The sequence below is a fragment of the Lontra canadensis genome, unplaced genomic scaffold, assembly GCF_010015895.1.
Source record: "Lontra canadensis isolate GAN:19392208 unplaced genomic scaffold, GSC_riverotter_1.0 scaffold8, whole genome shotgun sequence".
Lineage (NCBI taxonomy): Eukaryota > Metazoa > Chordata > Mammalia > Carnivora > Mustelidae > Lontra > Lontra canadensis.
Genome location: NW_022631002.1, coordinates 1,245,428 through 1,262,451, shown reverse-complemented (window position 1 = coordinate 1,262,451; position 17,024 = coordinate 1,245,428). Strand labels below are relative to the sequence as shown.

Below are 17,024 nucleotides of genomic sequence, written 5' to 3'. Positions count from 1 at the left end.
ATGCCAGCGCTGCCCCCAGGACAGGCACTCCCTTCCTGTGTGCCCTCAGCAGCCACGTCATGGGCAGGCCCAGGATGTGGGGTAGGACACAGGAACTGCGAGGCTCCACCCCTCCCTCCTCCTCCTCATGGACCAGACTTTTCCTCTCCACGTACTTTATCCTGGCCGGTGGCCTTGAGGACTCCAGATGCTAGCAGGGCCCTTGACCCGCCAGCAGCCAGAAGGTTTGGTTCCAAAGCTGTAATGTCCAGGCCCTGAGATGACCATCATCGCCGTGGCTCTCATTCACCCTAGAGAGGTCAAGACCACAGGCTCTGGAGCTGCACAGCATGGCTGCAGACCCCTTGGGCCAGACCCCCGAGCCTCAGCCCCCTCATGAGAGATCCAGGAAGCCAAGTGCTAATTGGCAGCCAGAAGTTTGCCCAAGACTGACCAGTCATGGGATGGGTCAGTGCCCGTGGCCTCCCTCCCAGCCTCGATGCAGCCCCTAGCATCCCCCAGCCCACCAAAGTGGTGGGGAAGGCCACATCACTGTGGAGGGCTGTGCACATGGCTAGGACATGCATCTCTGAATCCCCTAGGACAGGAACAGGCACTTGTGGAGTGCCTGCTGTGTGTTCCATGACACTGGGCTATAGACCTTTTTTTCCCCCCACTATGATGAAAGATCCCAAAAGAAACTGTCCCCCTTGAGCACTCATTCCCCATGCCATCCCCCTGTCTTGCCTTCCTTCCTTGGCCTCTGGCTGCCTCTGCTCTCTCTAGGAACTTGAGGCTGACTTTCGAGTCCAGGAAGCAGGCAAGGGGCTGCCTGGCAGGGTTTGGGCCCAGGAGGGCTCCCATCCAGCTTCCCCCACCCTATGGCTCTCTCTGGTCCTGGTGGGGACAATGGGTTCATGGGGCCAGGAGGTGTGGGCTCAGCCCTGCAGTCTCTGACTCCCCGTGGGACCAGGAAGACCCCTCCACCCCTCTCTGTGCAGTGGGAGCCCATTAGAGTTGCTGCGGGGGACCTGGCCCCGCCCAGCAGGGAAAAAGACTAGCCCAGAGGCCCCAGCTCCTTCCTCCCTGCATGGCATCCGCCAGGGGCTGGGGACACAGCCCGAGTGCGGGTCTGCCCGGCCTGGGCGTGCCCCCTGCTTCTGACCCAGAGAGCAGCAGGACAGCCTGGCCTGGAGCAGGGGCCGCGGCGCCCGGTGGGAATGCGGTCCCCAACCGCGGGCCGGGAGGTCCCAGAGCCCGCGCCTCGGGGCAGCGGGCCAGGCGGTGAGGCGGGGGTCTGCGGCCCAGCGCGCCGCGCCCACCGCACCCCCAGACGGCAGGGAGGGTCCCGACACCCCCGGCCCCGGCCCCTTCCGGGAAGCAGTGCGCGGCATCCCGCGGACGCGGCCCGGCCCCGGCGGCCCCATCAGCCCGGCCCCCGCGGCCATCCGTCAGCCCTAATCGGCGCATCGGCAGAATCAGTGCGCGGCCCGGGGCGCCCTTCGGCGGCCGCGACTTCCCTGTCCCCGCCCCGCGGCCGCGCCCGCCTCCTGCCCGGGCCGCGGTCTCTGCCCGGCCACGTGGTGCGCGCCCCGCCCAGGGGAGTCCGCGCTCGGCGCTGGCCGCGGCAATCTCGGGTAATCTATCAGCGGCTATCGGGCCCATCGGAGGGCCGGGAGCGGCCGGGCCCGGAGATGGCGCCAAGCCCTCGCGGAGATAAAGCCTCCGAGTTCGGCGGTGATGAATGCTGAGGCGGTGCAGGCCGCGGATAGGATGTGGACTTGGCAGCCCGCGGCTCCGGCTGAAACCAATCTCTCCCTATCGGGCCGGCCGGGCTTTCCCGGCCGCTCCCCTTCCCTGCCTCGCCTGGCCCCGGCCCCTGCCCCTGGGGACCGGGCGGGGGTCTGGCCCACTGGCCCGGGACCGGCCCTGCAGGGAGAAGGGCCAGGCCAGAGACAGGGGAGGGTCCTGAGCGAGGCCAAGGAGGTGGCACCCAGCTGGGGGCTGCCTGGAGGCGGTGGCCGGTCTGGGTGTCCCACAGCCCAGAGCCCATCTTGCTTCCCACCGTGGGAGAGTGAAACCCTGGGCAACGAGAGCCCTCTGCCTGTTCCGCACCCATCCCTCGCTGCCGGGCAGGACCCCACCGAACACGGCCACTTCGGGGCCTCCGCCCTGGCCGTTCCCTCTGCCTGGGCCGTTCTTGCCTTCACCGTGTAAGCAGCATCTCCTGTGGCGAGAAGCCCCCCAGACCCGTCCTCCCCACCGTTCTGCACCCCGCACCCCAGTCCTTGCACGTCGTGGTGTGGGGGGAGGCTCCCTGCTGCCCGGGCCCTCTGGCACCCCTGGCACGTGGTCACCGATCCCATGAGCACCTGCTGTGTGTCAGACGCTGTCCCAGGCACAGCCTGGGAGCGTGCTAGTCCAGCAAACACCCTGTGGGCATCTGGGCAGCCGTGGGGTCAGCAGAGCCAGGCAGGGGCGGGAGCTCAGGCCAGGACGGCCCCTCCCCGAGCGAGATGGCTGCTCAGTGGCCCCAGTAAGGTTTGGCTTCCACGCTGGGAGAGATGGGGACCTGGGAGGCAAAGGAGTAGAGGAGGGCAGGTGAGGGCGTGGGGGGGGAGCATGAGTCAGGAGACGGGTGTGTCGTCAGAGTCAATGCTGAAGCCCCAAAGGAAGGAGCTGGGGAAGCTGACTGGCCAGGTGTGGGAAGGGTGAGGCTTGGAGGAGGGGGTGGCCTCGGGGTGAGAGGAGCCTGGGGCCCCAGGAGGCAGTCTTTCCCCGCTCTTGGTTACTGCCGCGGCCCGAAGGCGACATGGGGACACAGGGACACGGTTGTTGGCCCTTCCCACTTCACCTGCCTGCCGTCTGCCACCGAGGGGAAGGGTTTATGTTGTCCGGGGGCATGGAACGGTGAGTTCTGGTCATTGTCAGCCCGCCCGAGGGGGCGTGAGGAGGAGCCCTGGGAGGCTCCATCAGGGTCCACGGGGGCTGGGGGGCCACTCCTGTACAGAGCCCTGGACCCTGAGTGGCTCCTGGGAAGCTCGGGGGTGGGAGGCATGTGAAGGTCTGCCCTGGGACGGCCCACGCAGCCCCAGGCCCCACCGGTCTTGCAGTAATGCTGCTTGGAAAGCTGAACCACCGTTAAAGGATGACTCTTCCTGTGTAGGAATCACGTCTCAGTGAAATACTTCCAACGTGTTCAGAGCTGAAGTAGGTCATATGACGTCTCGTTCATTAGACGTGGTCTGTGCCCCCGAGAGTGTGGGGCCCTGCTTGGCACCGTCGTCAGCACCGCCATGTTCTTTCTTGACGCGGGGGGCACCTCCTTGCCCTCGGCCGGCCCAGAGTGTGTCGGGACAGCGGCCGGTCGCCCTCCTGCAGCCCGGCTTACCTTGGACAGCACCCGCGCCACCCGCGCCACCTCCGCAAGCATGGTCTGACTGCTTGCTGGCCTCCCAAGGCCACGGGTGTTAGGGTCTGGCTCGCAGAAGGACAGCAGAGCAGGTGAACTGCCAGTCCGTTATACACAGCCCTAATGGGCACTCCCTGAGGCGGCGGTGCGGGGGCAACCCTGAGAGGCAGAGGCTCTAGGACCTAGATGTCTGCGAGAGGCGTAGTGAGCTTCCCGCTGTAGGGGCGTGCGAGGACCGGCAGACTGATGGTTGGTGGAGAGCCCGGCTGCCCCGCTGCCCGGCCCCCTGCCGCCGGCCCACTCAGGCGGTCGGGGGGCAGAGCCAGTGTGGGAGGGCACGGGGGGCAAAGGTTCAGAGACTGCTCTCCCCGCTGGGTAGGGTGCCCGCACAAGTAAGCCAAGATTATCTCACCAACATCCTCTTGTGGTCGCCCTGGGCTGTCAGTGGGGACTGACCAGGGTTGAAGAAGCCACTGGTGGGGCCGCAGCAGAGGCCTATGGGCCCCTCCCAGCCCGAGCCCCTCGAGGCCCCTGGGGCAGGTGGGCAGCACCGCTGGGCAGCTTCCCTCCCCGCCCGAGCCAGGGAGCAGAGCACCTGCAGATGCGCGGAAGCCCCTCAAAAGCCGGTCTGTGTGGGAAGAGCCTGCTGAGGTCCGAGGGCTGAGGAGGCCTTCAGCAGGCAGGAGGCGCAGCCTGGGAACGGCCCCGCAGCTGGTGGGGGTGGGCAGTCGTGGGCCTCTTCAGGCCATGGTGGGGTATGGATCAGGGGTGCGGTGGACCCCCCCAGGAGAGCCAGGCTCCACGCAGTGTGTGCACCGGGCCTCCCCAGAGCTCCGTCTCCCTCCCATGGGTGCCTGCATCCCTCCTGGGGAGCCCCCACCCCTTTGAGGCTGTAAGCTCCTGGGAGGCAGTGGGCCAGGACCCTGCCTCTGTTCTAAATGTTTGAGAAGCTGTGTTAAGTTCTCCATTAAATGGACTCCTCCCCCAGGTCTTTGTAGCTTCTACTGAGGTCTAGAACCTGCCCCCCGCCCCCCACTGCCACCTGTGCCCACCTGTCACCCTCTACGCCCACCCATCGGTGGCACGAGCCCGGCCACATGGGCCTAGAGCTGTCTGGGGCTGCTGTGCACTGGGCCCTGGGGCTCTGGGGTGTGGGGACACCCTTGCCCTTCAGCAGTGCCACCCCCCTCCGCTCCTCCTGGGCTTGCCCGACCCCCAGCCCTGCTCAGCACCCCCTTCTTCCATCTTGCTTCTCTCCATCCACCTCAGCCTGGGAACCAGCTCAGCTGCTCGTCAGGACCTGAGTAAAGCAGGAGTTGCTGGGCCCCAAGGGTCTTGTGGGTGCAGCCAGTGGGCCAGTGCGGGGCCAGAGCGGCCAGCTGCCCTGGCGTCCTGTGCCTCAGTGTCCTTGTCTGGCAAACACCTGCTGGGTTAGAGACTCTCGTCCCCAGGAGTCCCACTCGCCAGGGCTCAGGGAAGCACTCCCCAGAGGTCACACTGCTGCCGCCAACACCCCTGTCTGCCTGGTGGACCTGGGCCCCTGGGATGCTGGCCATGGTCCCCAATCACCCAGAGCTCCCCTAGCGAGGCCCCCTCATGGGGAGCAGGGCTGTCCCCACCGTGGCCTGAGCTGCCCCGCGGTTCCCCTGGTGGGAAAGTCGGAATCTGTTGCAATTTCCCCCTGTTATCAGGGCCTTATCTGGCCGCTGTGTGCCACCCAGAGGCCAGGGTCTCTCTCCTGGCAGCGCCGCACCCCCACCCGCCCTGGGCCCAGCGCCGCCAGCCTGCCCACCAGCTGCCCAGGGCCAGCGAGACAGGAAGCCAAGGCCTTCTGCCCGCACTGTCCCCCGGCCAGGCCTCAACCTGGTCCACCACCCTGCCACCCCCAGAAGGCAGGTGTGCCACCCCCCTGGAGAGCTGAGACAGTCACAACAGTTGTAATAATAACCTATCTGTGCTCAGTACCTTGCTGAACCCTGACCCCAGCCCTGCTTTCCACAAGGAAACCAGGCTCCGGGAGGTGTGGCCAGCACACCCTGCACACCACCGCCTGCCTCAGCCTCCTGCTGGGCCTTCTGCCTGGAATGCCTCTCCCTGGCCCCAACTGCAGGCCACCCCTGTCCCCTTCCAGATCACCAGCACTTGTTGCCTCCTCTAGGAACCCTTCCCTGACTGACACCTGCACCTCTCCTTCTAGCAGTGGCCGCAGTTGTGTTTCTGTGTTTTTCACTCTGCTTTCTTGTGGGGTGTGTCCTGGTTGCTCTGGGGTTCCAGAGCCTGGGGCAGAGTCTGGCCCTCTGTGCACCCAGGAAAAGTTGGACAAGTTAATGAATGCGGGGCCTAGAAGGGGTGCAGAAGAGAGTGGTGGGGAGGATGAGGCCCAGGATGAGGGCCAGAAGGGGCAGGGCCTCGTGGCCCATCATTGGCCGCCCCGCCCCCAGGGCAGGGGGCCTGCCTTCAAAATCCAACCCAGACACAGGAGGGGCCTCTGTCTTCTCTGTAAAGGGGGTAGAAGAAGAAGGGCCTTACCAGAGAGGCATAAAGGACCCACGTCACAGGTGGGCACAGGTAGAGACTCACACTAGGGTCAGGCCCTGAGCTGGGTGGGGGGCTCGAGGGGACTCTGCCCCCGTTCTTTTACATAACGTGTTCAGTGGTTTGGGGGTGCGGGCACAGTCCCCTTCACTCAATACGGGCACAGTCTTTGGGACCAGCAGGAGGCCTGGGGCCTCGGGACTCCCCGTCCAGTGCTCAGAGACACCCTCACCAACTCTCTGCCCGACCAGTCTGCCTCAGGGGTTAGAGTCTGGGGGGATTTTGTCCCCTCGGCAGAGACCAGCTCTGGCCCTCTTAGAGGCGGTCATTCACAGCCCCCCCACCCCTACCAGCTGCCTGGCCATCAAAGCCAGGAGGGGCCCTTAGTCCTGTGGCTCAGGGACTCTGAAGGGAGCGGGATCATCCCGCCGCACAGAGCCTGTCTCCGTAATTCAGTCTTAAAGCATGAAGAACGGGAGTTGATGAAATTCTGCTATCAGCGCCCAGCCAATATGCAAACTATCTCGCCCCCAATCAAATAGCTATTATGTTTTCATTTCCATTTCCACGTCTGGCTTAATGAGTAGGAGACGGATCGGTGCGGGGCGTCTGCTCGCCGTGATAACTGAGGGGCTCCGGGCAGCGAGGGCAGTGCTGCGACCGCCATCATCACCACAGACGCCCCCAGACAGGGTCCAGCCGTGGGCACTGGCCTGTGCGACCGGCGTCCCCCCTCGATCCGGCGGGGGCAGGGGTGAAGGGAGGCACAGGGGCACCCAGGTGCAGAAGGGGGCTTCCCCTGAGCCAGCGTCTGCAAGGCTGGCATGTCTGGGGAGGGTCCTGCACTGACCGCCCCCACCACTGCTTCCTCTCGGGGGCCATGGGCAGGCCATTTCACCTTGCCAGGCCTCAGTTTACTGTCTGCAAAGTGGGTGTGAGTTCTGGGTGGTGTTGAGAGACTGGGAGGAGACCTGCCCATGGTGACTGGCTCCGTCCCGGCCAGCCCCCACCCCACCCCTCTGTAGTCCACACAGCCTTCCCCCACCATCCCTGCACTCTGGGCCACCGGGCAGGGGTGGTTAAGGGAGAGCATTGTAAGATGCTGAGCACAGGGCTGCTGTCTGGCAATGACAGGGGCTGCCCCTGTCCCCACCCCATTCCCCAGGCCCTGCTGTGCGGCGGGTGGGGACAGGTAATGACGGCAGGGGCGTACTTACTACTCCCCTCACCCTGTGACAGAGGAGCACTTGTGGTTTCCAAGCACAGAGAGGTAGAGTAACTTGCCTGAGGTCATGCAGCACGGACGACGCCTGCTGTGCACGGATTGGCCTGACTGAGCTCTTGGGGTCTTTGGCCATAGAGCGTCCCCCAGGGGCCCGGGGAGCTCATTCCCGGCACAGGGCTGCTGGAGATGCAGCAGGGTCTCCCTGATGTGTGGCCAGCGGAGGAGCCCTCCTCCCCAAGCCCCCGGCAGAGTGGGACCCAGGTGCCCCCCCCAGGACTGCAGGTGTCCCGGGGGGCGGGATGGCCCATTCTCGGGGTGCCGAGACCGGCACAACGCAGCCTTGGCTGTGACACATCGGCTCAAGGGCTGGGATCACTTTGCTGGTCGGCCACTGCCTCCGGCATTATCAGCCGGCTTTAATTGCACTGGAACTGAATTAGCGGCATTAGAATAAACTGCGGCAGCCTGGCCGCCTCTTTCTTCACGCTCCTTGTCATGCCTTTGTGTGGCGCTGGGGCCTTTGTTCTCCCATAAACGGGCCGCAGCAAGCTTGGGGCCTCCCTGGGTGGCTGAGGCCCACCTGAGCAGGGCCTGACAGGCAGAGCTGCGTGCCTGGGTCAGGCAGGGGAGGGGAGGGCCGCTTCAGCTCTGCCCCGAGAGCAGGTGGCTTTGTACCCGGTCACCAGAGCAGGCGACTGAGGCCCCAAGGTCCTGTGGCCGTTCAGCTACACGACATCCCCTTAGAGCTCTCATGAGCCGTGGGAGGCCCGCGCATGTCTCAGGCTGACCCCAGAGGCCTTCGTGCTGCCCGGCGAGGGGAGCCACGCTGTGGCCACAGGGACCGGCTGCACCTACTCAGGACCAGCCCCACAGGAGGGGCAGCTCGAGGCCAGCCTCCCCCACAGCCTCTGGTTCCCTGCCCAGATGCATGCCCGGGGAGGTCACAGCAGTCGGGCCTCCCAGCCGTCCCAGGGGCACAAGCTGGACCAGTCTGGGCTGTGCCCGGTCCACGTCAGGCTCGCCTGTCCATGCAGGCGCATCGACAAGCGAGCACGAGACTTGGCCTGGGACTGGTTCTGTGCGGTCTCAGCCTGGCCACGGGGGCATGAGCACCTGTCCGTCTCCTGTAATTACGGCTCCAGGGCATCCCGGGGAGGCCAGGGCTCAGGTCTGGAGCTGGAGTCCAGACAGCCCGTAAATAACTCCGCCTGGGGCTCTCTGTGGCTCCCCAGTGCCTCTGGGATGAGGGTCCACTCCTCGCCCTGGTCTCTCTCCAGTCTCGAAGCCGAGCTCTGTCCGGTCCCCAGGCCCTCCATCCGGAGCCGTATTCCCAGCTGTCTGTCACCTCTGACCTCTGCTGGTGGCATCTCCCCTGCTCTCTCCTCCCTTGTTTGCCCCCTGGCTCACAGCTCTTGAATCTGTTGTTTCCTGTTTGGGACCCGTCTGTCATTCTTTGACGGTCTCCCCAGCAGGCCTGGAAGTCCCCCGCAGAGTCCAGATGTCCCGGGCACCTCTGCCTCCTGGAGCGGTGTCCACCCCAGATGTCTGCGGGAGGCAGGAAGGGCGTCCGCCCTGACGGGAACACTTGGTTTTCCTTACTAGAGCCAGCCGCCATCTGCCAGTGACCAGGGGTTTGAGCTGAAAGGCAAACAGAAGACCAGCTTGCCCACCGCGCTGCCCACCACGCTGCCCCATGGAAATTGCTAGACTGGGAAAGTCAGGCTGGAGCCTTGTGTCTCCATTGCTCCTTCTGTCATAGCCTCCCTGGACTGCAGCCATGAGCCCGCTTCTGTGGCTCGCAGTGGACCCTGGCTTGGGCCATCAGGTTTTACCCCTGGGGGAACACAGCAAAGGAGGGGAGTGAGGGAGGGCACCACAAAGAGGACTAGGAGTTTGGGGAGAAGCCGCTGAATCTGGGCAGATTTTGGCCTCTCTCTGTTTTCTGGGGAGAAGGCCCTGGCTTTCATTAGATCCCCACGGAGTTCATGATGTACAAAAGGTCACAAAGGTATGATCCCAGTCGGATCTCCATCAGCTGCTGCTTGCTTGCCTCCAGGGATGGGGAGCTCAGCCCCTGAAAGCTGGCCCCTCCATCCCACATGCCTCTGTCCCCGAAGCCCCATCCTGCCCCATCAGGAGCTCCCGACGCATGGATTTGCAGATGTCATCATGACTTCCAGGCATTTCTTCTTGCTCAGTTTCTCAGCAACAGGAGGGCCTGGCTGCTGTGGGGTTGGCACCCTGGGCCCAGAAGAGCCCCCGACCTACTCCTGAGTGGGCTGAGTAGGGAGGGGGTGTCTGTGAGTCAGGACCCTGCCCTGTGGCCATGCCCTGATGACTGGGGTGGGGGGGCAGGACAGGCGGCTGGAGGAGCAATTTGGAAAGGTGACTGGGCTGGAAGGCAGATCCAGCGCTAGCACCCGTCTCGGGGGCTCAGGGCCCAGACTGAGACGGCCAGAAGGGGCCCGAGGAGACAGAGGGCAGACTAAGGAGGGACACTTGCTCACCAGTGTTCCTTCGGTTCCCCCCCGGACGCCCTGGTCTGACCTCAGGGACGGAGGGTTCTGCCCAGAGCGGCACGAGGGACACCCCTGGTGTGTGTGGCTTCCCCCCTCCCCCACGAAGCCTGTGGGCCCTCAATCCACCTTCTCAGCCGCAGGGGTCTCTGTGGAGGACCCCTGCAAGAAGATGGGGTCGGAATCAGGTGCTGCGGGCCTGAGGCCCTCAAGTCCCAGAGACCTAACGGCCAACACCTGTGCTCTCCCCCACCTGTGCCCCATCAAGCACGGACTCCTGAAGCCCGGTTTTCCCGGCGCTTCCTGGACGCCACGGACGGGGCTCACCCTCACGAAGCTGCCAGACCGCGGCGCCTGAGTGTGGGGGGCTCCTCGCGGCACCCGTTCTGGGCCCGGGAGACAGTTACCCCCCGTCTGTGGGGCTGCGCCCGCGCTGCGGCTTCGCGAACCCCCAGAGGGGCCTGGCGAGGGTGAGGCGAGGGCTGTGGTCCATACGACCCCCAAGAGCTCCCTGAACCAGAAGGGGCAGCGTGTCTGCTACCACAGCTTGGAACAGAGCGGAGGGGAGACCCAGGGAGGTCCCAGCCCGAGGGGGTCCGGGGGGTCCCAGCCCCAAGGGGGCTGAGAGGTTGCAGAGTTGGGGGCGGGGCGCGGGAAGGCGGCGGTGACCCCAGGCGTTGGAACTGTTGCCAGCACTGGGGTTGATCCAAGGGTGAGGTGCGCACGGGTCTTGGGGGTGCCACTCATGGCCCCTGGCCCTGTGGGGTGGCGGAGCCTGTACCCTCTGCCTGGGAGGGGGTCTGGAGGCCGGGGGCCGTCGCCCCACAGAGCCTCACGATTCCCTTCGGGCTGTGTCCGCAGGTTCCCTTGGAGACGTGGAGGCTGCGGAGGAGGCTCAGGCCATGGATGACCCCCGCCTCCCAGAGCCGGAGGCCGGAGCGCCGGAGCCCGAGCCCCCGAGCCCTTCCAGTCCAGGTGAGTCAGGCGGTGGGTGCGCTGGAGGCCGGGGTCCCACACCCCGCGCCGTCCCACCCCTTCCCACGCCCGCCCCTGTGAAGCGCACCTTGAGCCGGCTGGTGTCTGTGGGCCCGCGGCCGGTGGGCTGGGCGGCCAGGGCCCTGACCTCTGAGCCCTGGAGGGGCAGGCGCAGGACACGTACACCCTCAGCGTCAGGAGTGCCTTGGGAGTCCGGCCCCTCCTGGTTACAGATGGGGAGACGAAGGCCTTGTTGGGGAAGGTCTAGCCCAGGCTTGGACGGGGAGTCCTGGGCTTGAGTGACCTCGAGAAAATCTCCGCTGACCCTCTGTGGAATGGGGGCAGGGAGGCCTCAGCACGTAGCAGGTTCTCCTGCTATGGCCCTTTACCCCATTTTACAGACAAGGGAGTGAGGCCCAGAGAGGTTAAGGGACTTGTCCAGGGTCACACAGCCTGTAAATACCCCAGTAATGATCTGATCCCAGACCCGGATTCAGGGTGATTGCCCTTCTTACAAAGCCTGCTTCCCCCAGGCCCATCCCAGGCACTGGAACCTTTCCTTGGACCCTCTTGGTGGCAGTTTCGGGGGTGGGGGTGGTGTTGGAGAGAGACCCAGGGGTGAATCAACCTGACACGGGGAAGCCTGCTCTCTGGACAGGTCCCCAGCGGGCCTCCAAGTGAGGACAGCCTCTCGAGCTAGCCGTACCCCCAGACACCCCCAGGAGGAGAGGCCTCCCTGAGGTGGAGGCGCGGAGGGAGGTCAGCACATCACCCTTGTTTTCCTGAGGAGGAAACTTGGCTTGGGGGATTAGTGGGGGATGGGGGCTGCCTGTCCTGAGCGTGACTGGCTCTCCCTACCTCCCCCCTGCTGCCTGAGGCAGAGCTCTTACCGCCAGTCAGGGCCGTGAGGCTCTGGGCACATGAGGCCCAAGTGACCCCCAGGCCGTAGTCTGATGGGAAAGATACCGTCCCAGGCTGGACCACTTTGGAAGGCAGTGAGTGGGCAGCATGATGGGGTGAAGGAGAGATTGGGCAGAGCCTGGAAGGGTGCACAGAGAGGGGCGTGCCTGCCAGGGCAGAGGCCGCGAGGGGACTGGCAAGGGGACAGCAGAGGTCCCAGGCCCACTGGGCTCACTGTGGACCTCCCCCCACACTGGCCCCCAGAGTTTCCCAGTCTCAGTGCCTCCGTGCCCCGCCCCCTGGGATGACCACAGGCCCGGAGCCCAGCAAGCCTCGTCCTCGGAGACCTGCTGGCCCCAGTGTCCCTTTCCGCAGAGGCGAGGCTCCCCTCCTGCCAGCTCACCCAGGGACAGTGGCTGGGGAGCTGCGTCGTGTTCATTACTGTTATCTCCGCCGCCCACCTGCTCTTCCTGGCGGCTAGAGGTGCAGCCTGCATGCCCCCTGGCCCTTCCCCGGGGCCCTTGCCCCTGCCCTGCCTGAGCCTCAGTTTCCACATCTGTGTCTGGGCGTCCAGGGCTGCAGGAGCACGCGAGGGGCCCCCTTATCGCCCCCGCCATCATCACTGCTGTTGGGCGCTGTGTGCCACGGGGGGCGCCCAGAGCTGTCAAAGGGCAAGTGCCTGTTGCTGGTGGACTTTGACCCGGTGGTTTTCCCGGGGAGCCGGCCCTTATCTGATCTGCTCCTCACTGGGGCTGTGCACGGTGGGGGCGGGGCCCGGGAAGGAGCTGGAAAAAACAGCCAGGGTTGCACCTGGCACAGGCCGTGGTGATAACGCAGCGATGGCCGAGATAAGGCGGCGGGAGGGGCGGGCCTAGCTCGGCTCCCGCGCAATGGCTGGAGCTCAAATGCCAGCCACGTTGATTTATAGCCAAAAATAATAGGACTTTTATACTGTGTGATTGATTTATTTGATGTTAATCATGGCCCTTATCTTGGGTATTAATAATCTGCAGGGCGCATGACGTCACCAAGGGGGGGCTTTTATGGGAGCTCATCGATTGGGGGCTGCGGGAGTTATCAGGCTCAGCAGGGAAGGCAAATATGCCCTTTGGGCTGGAATTGGGTTCAGGGCCCGGCTCGAGGTGCCCCCAGCTGCTGGCACAGTAGACTGAGGAGCCGGGGCCCACACGTGTGCCTGCTGGCCTGGGTGTGCCTAGTAGGGTGCGCTCGCTGCGCTCTAATTATTGACTGCAGCTAGAAAAGCAATTATTGCCACAATTAATGAAGGGATGAGAGGTTTTAAAGGCCCAGGAGAAAACTGAGGTGTCTGCCCCCATTAGACCTAGCCTGGGTGTGGGGGTGACCTTGGGCACGTGTCACCCACTTGGGCCTCAGTTTCCCTCCCAGCCACAGGGCAGCGGGGGAGGTGGGTGAATCAGCACTCAGGGACGGCGGGACCTGATGGTGCTTTCTGTCTGCAGACGCTAACCCCCCACCCCAACCATCACCACCGCCCCCCACGCCCCCAGGAGGCCCCCAGGAGATGGAGGGGCAGGAGCCAGACACGAGGCTGGAGGAGGAGTCCGGTGTCTCCTGGAGTGGGCCAGGTAAAGCACACCTGCGGTCGGTCGGGGTCTGGTGGCCCAGCCTTCTGAAAATCTGGGGAGACTGCTGTCCTGGCAGCTTGTGGGGGACACGCCCCTCCTCCTGTCTGAGGAGGCCAGTGGGCAAGCCTCTGAGCCAGGGTCGGGGCCCATTCCAAAGTCCAGCCCACCCGTGGGGCTGGGCACCACGCCATGCCTACAAGTCCTGGGGGCTCCCTGGAGGCGTTCCCCTTGGGCTGGGAAAGAAGAGCAGGTGGGGCGGGCAGGGAGAGACGTTGCAGGGGTGCGTCTGGAGGGCCGTCCCCGCTGGGCTGGGGGTCCAGGTCTATGCAGGTGGCTGCAGCCACGTGGGAGACCAGCGTTGGCCCCACCTGCCCGGTGCTGGAGTCCAGGGCGTGGCTTTGAGGGAAGTTTCCTGCCCCCCTTCGGCTCGATCACCAGTTTGCAGCCAAAATTCTGACCAGAGGCGTCTGTGCGCCCTTGTACCTTTACAGATAGCGGGGAACCTGGGCACGTCAGGCGTGCCTGTTCTTTGTAATTCTGAGGAACGTGGGGTGGCGTGGGGGTGTTTCTGGGGCTGCCTCTCCGGGCACAGGCATGGCTTGTCCTCAGGGGCTGGGGACCAAGGGCAAGTGCAGGTGCGGGAAGCGTTCATTGAGTGCCTGCTGTGTACCAGATGGCCGGGAGCAGGCGGGCCCCAGGGCCCAGAGGCCACCCATTACTCTCTTGAGGGCCACAGATGGTCACAACCAGGACAGTGACCCCACGCCACAGGGAAAGTGAGTCCGCTCTCAGCCCCTCCCCCCTGGCTGGGCTGTGGTGTTGTCTTGGAGCCACGCATCCTGGGTAAGACAATGCTGGGGTCCCCGCTGCCCCCCCCCCAGCGCTGCAGGCATGCTGCCCTTCATAGACTGGCCGTCATGTCCCCCAGCTGTGACCCTGCCATCTTGGGGTCCCGTTGATGGCAGGGGGCGCCCAGGTGTCCTGGCAGATAGTTGGTGGCCACGTGTCCTGTCTCCACTAAGGTGCCACTGGCCCGAGGGTGGGGGGCGTAGGGCCCTGTGTCCTTGAGGCCCTCGGGGCCTGGTCAGGCACCGCTAAGCCACATGCCTACCTGCTGGGTGCTTGGGTCTGCCCTGGGGCCTTTCCGCACACAGGAAGGTGCCCTGAGCCCTGGGTGGGGACCCTGTAGTCAGATTGCGGTCCTTGCCTCAGTTTCCCCAGCTGTAGACGAGGTAACAACGAGGCCCCCACAGAAGGCAGGTCAGTGCTGCCACAGGACGTGACCCCTCACGTTCCACTCTTTATCAGGAAACTTCCTGTTTCAGTGCATGGAGCAGGGACAACCCATGTGCCTGAGGGGCCCTGACTGGCCACTGGGCAAGCCATAGGCTGAGGCCACAGCCGCCGGGAAGAGTGTCCCAGGGGAGGAGAGCGCCAGGCAGCCCCCACACCAGCCTCTGAGGTGGGCACAGCATGACGGAGGGACTTATCCAAGGTCACCCAGCAGGGAGGCGGCAAAGTGGGGTGCAGACCCGGCTCCAGGGGTGCAGGCCTGGCTCCAGAGCGGGGGCTGTGGTACATCAACGCCAGCTTCCGTCACTGCCCCAATGGGCCTCACCCACCCTTCGGTGTTAGAATCCTCACCCCCACTTTATAGATGGGCCACGGAGGCCCCGAGAGGCCGAGGACTGACCCCAGGGCAGGGGTTGGCCCTGGGGTGGCTGTGGTTTAGGGCTGGGTGCGCCCTGTGGGGCCAGGGGGCTCCCTGTCCGCCTCCGCAGATAGGAATATCTGTACAGTGGGCAGCGATGGGCCGATAAGCCACCAGTGGCCAACCGCCGTGGGGCCTGCCCCCTATCAGACCCCAGGCAGGCCCACTTATCGTCCGCCAGGGAAGCCAGAGAGGCCCGCTGAGCCCTTATCTCTGCGGGGCCGCTCGTGCCAGCGACGGGGCAGCAGGGCCTGTCCAGGCTGGTGTCCCTGAGGGCAATGCCCAGCCCAGTGACCTGCCGTGGCAAAGGAGCGTGCCGCTGTGGCCTTTGCCCACAAGCCCCGTCCCCCCGTTCCCCTTCTCTGACCTCTGAGCCCCTCTGCCAGTCCTGGGAGAGCCTCTCTCCCTCCCTGTGTCACGGAGTCTGTCTGGCTTCTGGCTGGCAGCCGCTTCGGTGTCCCCAGATGTGGAAAAAAGTGCTGGACCCACCCCCGGCTCGGGGACCGGGCTCTGGAGGCCTGCCTGGGGGACACCAGCTCCTGTTCTCCTCTGGGATGAAAGAGCTAGCTTAGACCCCAGTGCACCATGCGCTGCCTGGCTTTGGGGGAGTCACAGGGCCCCAAGCCCCCATTGCTCACCCGGCGTGCACGAGGCGGGCCCTGGTCATCGCACAGAGCCCCGGGCTCAGCACGCACCCAGCACGGCGCCCAGTGCTTGCCCCCACCTCTGCTGTCTGGGTGCCATCCACTGACCAGGGCTCATGGGGCTCTAGGTGACCCCCTTCGTCCCGGGGTACCCACCACCCAGGGAGGCCCAGGGGAGGGTGACCGCAGCCCAGCAGAGACCGGGCATCAGGGCCTCTGTGCCCCAGCCTAGCACACACGTGCAATGTGGCTGCCCTTCCGGGGGTCGAGGCCCAGAGCAGATGGCCACGAGCACCCCCAGGGCTCCCCCAGGCACCAGGCAGGAGAGCGGCCTCCCAGAAGGGCCTTGACACCCCTGCAGCACAGGGGCATCTTCAACACTGGAGTGCGTGGCCGGGATGCGTGAGGGGCCCACAGTCTCCTAGGCCCATTCCTGCCCCTTCCTGATGTCTGCTGACCCCAGAGCTCCAAAAGCAGTCTGGGGGCAAGGGGGGCTGCTCAGGGATGTGTCTTCGTGTGAAAGACTTATGAGCTCTGTGGGCGGCTTAGCTCCTGAGCGTCCCTGGTCCCATGGGAGCCGCTCCTTATAGCCGCCCTGAGAGGCAGGAGCAGAGCCCCCCGGGCACACCTGGCCAGGACTGGGTCCAGCTTTGCTGAGCGACTGTGGGCTGCTTGCCTGACCTCTCGGGACTTCCGTTTCCTCATCTCTGCATTGGGGCTGGGGAGATCCAAGAGTGGTGGCCTCCCGGGGGGCCTGTAGAGAGGTCATCCCCACAGCTGGCAGAGGGCCAGCCACAGTGTTCTCTGCCCACCTGGGCAGCCTGCAATCCTCTGGAAAGAGGGGTGTCACTGGGGTCAGTGGGAAGAAGCCACTGTCGGGCCAGAAAGGCACTGTGGCCCCAAGGCAGAGAGAGGCTGCCCTCCGTGGTGTGGGCTCGCCCCCCCGATGCTCTCCCCTGCCTGGGTACGAGAAGCCCCGACTGCACCTCGAGTCGGTGGGGCCAGGTGGGAATGGAGACTCAACTCTGAGGCAGCACTGTCCCCTCTGTCCTCTGAGGTGCAGCACAGCAGCCCACCTCCGGCAGGTGACAGCCAGGACAGAGTCCACCCCAGGGGTTCCATGAATACCCTCTTGGCCCTTGTGGGTTGGCGTGCAGGGACGTGTCCTCCATGCAAGTCAGCCACGGGGTGCGTGGGGAAGGGAGGAGATCCTGGCGAACAGGGAGGTCCCCACATGGGCCTCCCAGGGCGAGAAGTTAACAAGTGGAGAGTCTGAAGGCTCAGGAGTGTGATCGAGGCCTGGCCAGGAGGCCCTGGGGCCTGAGCAGGGTGCACGGGAGAGGTGGAGCCTGGTCCCTTGGCTGTAGAGGGGAATACAACCCGTGATGGGGAAGGCCCCCCTGTGGGGCTTGGAGAAAGGGGGATGCTGGGCTGGGGGCTTTGAAGAGAAAGATGGGAGCCAGGAAGGGGGGTGCTCAGTATTTTCATCTTCAAAATGACCTTGTCTGCTGGAGGGGCTG

The 17,024-nt window shown here is 65.0% G+C and overlaps 1 protein-coding gene across 1 annotated transcript in view; it reads left to right on the top strand.

The window, feature by feature from the left end:
* ZFPM1 (zinc finger protein, FOG family member 1) overlaps positions 1 to 17,024 on the top strand; it is a 63,270-nt gene that overhangs the window by 14,501 nt on the left and 31,745 nt on the right. The window contains exons 2-3 of the mRNA XM_032853785.1: positions 10,529 to 10,642; positions 13,024 to 13,149. Coding sequence (XP_032709676.1) covers positions 10,529 to 10,642; positions 13,024 to 13,149 — 240 coding nt within the window. The remainder of the gene's footprint in view (positions 1 to 10,528; positions 10,643 to 13,023; positions 13,150 to 17,024) is intronic.